Source organism: Solanum stenotomum, unplaced genomic scaffold, assembly GCF_019186545.1.
Source record: "Solanum stenotomum isolate F172 unplaced genomic scaffold, ASM1918654v1 scaffold37559, whole genome shotgun sequence".
NCBI classification, from domain to species: Eukaryota; Viridiplantae; Streptophyta; class Magnoliopsida; order Solanales; family Solanaceae; genus Solanum; species Solanum stenotomum.
In genome coordinates, this window is record NW_026034489.1 from 41,107 (window position 1) to 45,852 (window position 4,746).

A 4,746-nucleotide genomic window follows, 5' to 3' on the forward strand; every position below is an offset into this window, starting at 1 on the left:
TTTAGGTATTTAGGGGCCAATTTACAGAAATTATGCAATTCTCTCAGTTTTTTTGTGTGTTAGCCCATAAATATTTTGGTGATATGACTTCCACATGATTTATTTTGCGAAACCATTACGGAACCCTCCGTAGAAAGTTGGGGGAGCAGTACGTATTGTCTCACCATTATAAAAATCTATTTTGAATATTTAGGGGTCAATTTACAAGAATTAGACGATTTTCTCAGTTTTTTTTATGTGTGTATTAGCCTATGAATATTTTGGTGATATTGCTTCTAGATGTTTTTTTGTGAAACCATTATGGAATCCTCCATAGGGAGTTGGGGGAGCAATATGTACAGTCTTACCATTTTTAGAGTCTTTTTTGGGCATTCAAGGGCCAATTTACAAGAATTAGATAATTTTCACATTTTTTCGTGTGTGTTAGCCCATGACTATTTTGGTAATATGGCTTCTGAACTATTTTCTTGCAAAACCATTACACAACACTTTGTAGGAAGTTGGGGGAGCAGTACGTACAATCTTACCATTTCTAGAGTCCAAATTGGGCATTTAGGGGCCAATTTACGGAAATTAGGTGATTTTCTTCCTTTTCGTGTGTGTTAGCCCATGAATATTTTGGTAATATGACTTTTGAACTATTTTTTTGTGAAACCATTACACAACACTTTGTAGAAAGTTGGGGGAGCAGTATGTACAATCTCATCATTTTCAGAGTCCAAATTAGACATTTAGGAGCCAATTTACGGGAATTAGGCGATTTTCTCACTTTTTCGTATGTGTTATCCCATGAATATTTTGGTGATATTACTTCTAGATGATTTTTTTGTGAAACCATTATGGAAGCCTCTATAGGGAGTTGGGGGAGCAGTACGTACATTCTTATCATTTTTGGAGTCCATTTTGGACATTTATGGGCCAATTTGCAAGAATAAGACATTTTTCTTAGTTTTTCATGTGTGTTAGCCCATGAATTCTTTGGTGATATGACTTCCAGTTAATTTCTTTGTGAAACCATTATGTAACCCTATGTAGGGACTTGGGGAGCAGTACGTACATTTTCATCACTTTTAGAGTCCATTATAGATATTTAGGGGCCAATTTACATAAATTATGCAATTCTCTCAATTTTTCGTATGTGTTAGCCCATGAATATTTTGGTTATATGATTTCTAGATGATTTGTTTTGCAAAATCATTACGGAACCCTCTATAGTGAGTTGGGGGAGTGGTACGTACATTCTCACCATTTCTAGAGTATATTTTCCACATTTAGAGGCCAATTTATCGGAATTGGGTGATTTTCTAAGTTTTTTGTGTGTGTTAAGCCTATGAATATTTTGGTGATATTGCTTCTAAATAAAAAATTTTGTGAAATCATTATGGAACCTTTCGTAGAGAGTTGAAGGAGCAGTACACAAAGCCTCACCATTTTTAGAATCTATTTTGAAAATTTAGAGGCGAATTTACAGGAACTAAGTGATTTTCTCAGTTTTTCATGTGTTAGTCCCATGAATATTTTTGTGATATAACTTCCAAACGAATTTATTGTGAAACCATTACGGAACCCTCCGTAGAGAGTTGGGGGAGCAGTACATATAGTCTCATCATTTTTAGTCTATTTTTGGCATTTAGGGGCCAATTTACAAAAAATAGGTGATTTTCACTGTGTATGTTAGCCCATTAATACGAGGGCTACTCAGTAGACAACCTACCTCATTCTCCCCGACTGGAAGGTAGATAGTTCGAATCTCATCAAGTAAAAGGGAACTATATATTGGTACAATGGAGATAAAATAACACTCAATTCCATTGCTTTTGAGCCCATGATTTACAGATAACATATAAGATATGCAGTTACCACTTATTTTTTTCTATACAATAAGACGAAGATTAACAGTAAACATACAATTACACACACTGTACCTAACACAACGATGATGTAGCGTGCAAAACAGGGCGGGGATAGCAAAATGTGAATGTCTTCTGAGCACATCAAACTGCTTAGTGATTCACCTCATTCCCAGAAATCTGGTTCAGCGAGTCATTGTCCTAAGCAGAACAGCATTTGACATGCCCTCCTTTGGTTTCCAAATGACGTCATCAATCTTCGTGCAGAAGGTTTTGTAGAACTGCAAATGCACATAACAAGTGCCTGTTAAGTAGTTCCAAGTTTCATGGAATTCCTTAAAGAAGCTAAATATAAGTATTGTAATGCATACTATAGTGAAAAAAACTCGGTAAAAGTTGAGTGTAGAAGCAACCTTGTGATATTCAAGAGTGTCCCCAGCAGCCTTTCTAACATCAACCATAAAAAGGGAGGGGGCTACTTGGAAAACCTTCACAAATTATAGAAAGAGTGGTCAAATGAAAATATGAAACACCGATCTTATAATGAATCGGTTTATTAAGTTTGAAGTTACCTCCAGCACAACAGCAAATTGACTAGCCCTATTTGCCGTTACCCCCTCAATTCTTGTCTGCAATGAGAATAGTGGTTGAACAAATCAATGCCCACTCAATAAAGAGAAACTTACCCAGGGTATTGTGGTTTAACAACATGATCTTAGAACCACAAAAGCCTAAAAAAAATTACCAAAGTTCGTAACAAAAAGTAGGAGTGTTACGATTTTGCTCCTGATAAAAAAATCAGCCCCTAGTTCCAAGCTGTTTGCATCTTAAGCAACAGTGACCATTAAGGCAGATAATTTTTCAACCATCGTTCATTCAAGTTAAGCAAAATGCGACTAAATCTTATGTGGCACAGTTACGATTTTGCTCCTGATAAAGAGCAGGAAAAAATGAAAGGGTGAATTCCTCCTGTATATTCCATGTTCTTTGATGTTGAAAGGGAACTACTATTTGATAGATAGTGGGAAAAGGGTGAAAGAATGCTGACAATTACAGTTGATCCGATGGGAAACTGATTATTCAATTACAACAATGCTTCATACTGATTCAATTGTTATTTGAATTAAAGAGAATCATTTGTCCCTGAATTATATGGAGAATTAGAAATATACCTTGTAATCACGTGTGTGGACCTTAAGACCCAACGACTCTGCGGCTGCTTCAATAGTTTCAATGATGACTTTAGCAGGTTGGCGGGAAACAAATCGAGTTTGACGCTTGACATAATCCTGCAAGAATGAGAGAGGAAATTACTCTTTGTTATAATAAGGAAGTTGTGAAAACTTTTATAGCAAAGAGACGACGTACTAGACATGTCAGTATTATTAAGTTTGTAGAAACATAAATAACTCGATCATTAAAAATATAAGCTATTCAGATCAGATCTGACACATTTTTCCAAACCAAAAAAATTGGGACATATTTGATCTAAAATTGGATTAAGAAAAGTTGGTATTATGTAACATTGGCTCTGAGCATCTTAACTACAAGGAAAAGGAGAAAAAAAGATACCAAAAATAGTGGGAGAGAAACTAACTTGCTTCTATTAAAGAGCATGCTAACTAAAAAATTCAAGGAAGAATCAATTTACATATCCCATCAGATTCCCTTCCTTATCCAAGAAACGAAAAGCTTACAGGAAGAATCGGGAGAAAGAGATAAAACAGATGAAGTTGATATGAATTAAAATCTGGAAACTTCGGTATGGTTTATTTTTTGGTCCATGAACTAAATTAATCATTGTACCTGACGTCTGTCAAACAAAGCGGATAGATTCAACCCCTGAGATAGTGTTATCATCTCAAATGCATTCATTACCAAAGGGCCACTCTCATTATCTTCAGATTTTTCACTGACAAATGCATCCTGCACATGAAAATAGAACATATAAAACCTATAATGGGTGAGAACATTGAAGTATCAATCACTTCAGTTAATCTAAATCCAGAGTACAATTTATCTTAAATTTGATCATTTCCTCACGCAGATGTACTAGTTAGCATACTAGAAGACGAATGTGAAAGGATTCAACCTCAATGTCGTCGAACACAGCACGGACATCATCAAGATTCACTACTTCATCTGCTTTAGCTCTAACAGCTCTGTAGTTTTTCCGGAACCAAGGGTCTCGTTTTATCCCATCAATCTTGATCCTCTGCATGTACATGGTTCTGAGTAAATCACTATGAAAACACTAAAAGGACTTCTGTACAAGTTATGCTGAAGTTTCACAAATTAACCAAGAAAAAGGACGTGAGAAAAGGAACACTTGTACTGAACAAAATCAAGGAACGAGCAGAAGACATGCTTAAGGCATTTCTCACATTTAAAATGACCTTAAAAAGGATCTCCATAACCAATCCGGGAAATTTGGAAGGATTTTAATCCATGTTCAGTAATCAAACTCAAAAAATCCATGTTTTCAGTTCAATGAAACAAAGCTTCTCATATTCCCTCATGAAGGATTTTTTTTCTAGTGCAACTTTAATGTCATAAGCTTATAGTAGATTGAATAATTATGAGACAAATAGGCAATGGGACACCATAGTTTTCAGAGTTAAACATATAGTGCACTTACAGTTTGGGGATTTGGATCAATGATTTTTTGAATCAATGATGTTGCACCAGGAGAAAACCAAAATGGACAGGTAAATTCAGCAGCCTTGATCTGTGTCATTATTAAAAGCAATAAGAAATTTGTTGAGAACAAACCATAACATTTTAACATATAGTAAGCCGCACATAGAACAAACAATAACTTTAACGTATAGCAAGCCGTGTACAAGTAATGTCAAGTTACTTTTAAAGCCCCAATTAATCTAATAAAAACACACAA

General features: G+C 35.3%; 1 protein-coding gene across 1 annotated transcript; it reads right to left on the bottom strand.

Annotated features, from left to right (window-relative positions):
- Positions 1 to 1,751: 1,751 nt before the first annotated feature.
- LOC125852621 (CBL-interacting protein kinase 24-like) lies at positions 1,752 to 4,635 on the bottom strand. Its single transcript, XM_049532351.1, has 7 exons — positions 4,489 to 4,635; positions 3,943 to 4,065; positions 3,657 to 3,776; positions 3,023 to 3,139; positions 2,423 to 2,479; positions 2,264 to 2,338; positions 1,752 to 2,131 (listed from the first exon to the last, which is right to left on the bottom strand). Exons 1-7 carry the CDS (start codon positions 4,585 to 4,587, stop codon positions 2,036 to 2,038), a joined length of 687 nt encoding a protein of 228 aa, XP_049388308.1. The 5' UTR covers positions 4,588 to 4,635; the 3' UTR covers positions 1,752 to 2,035.
- Positions 4,636 to 4,746: the final 111 nt, after the last annotated feature.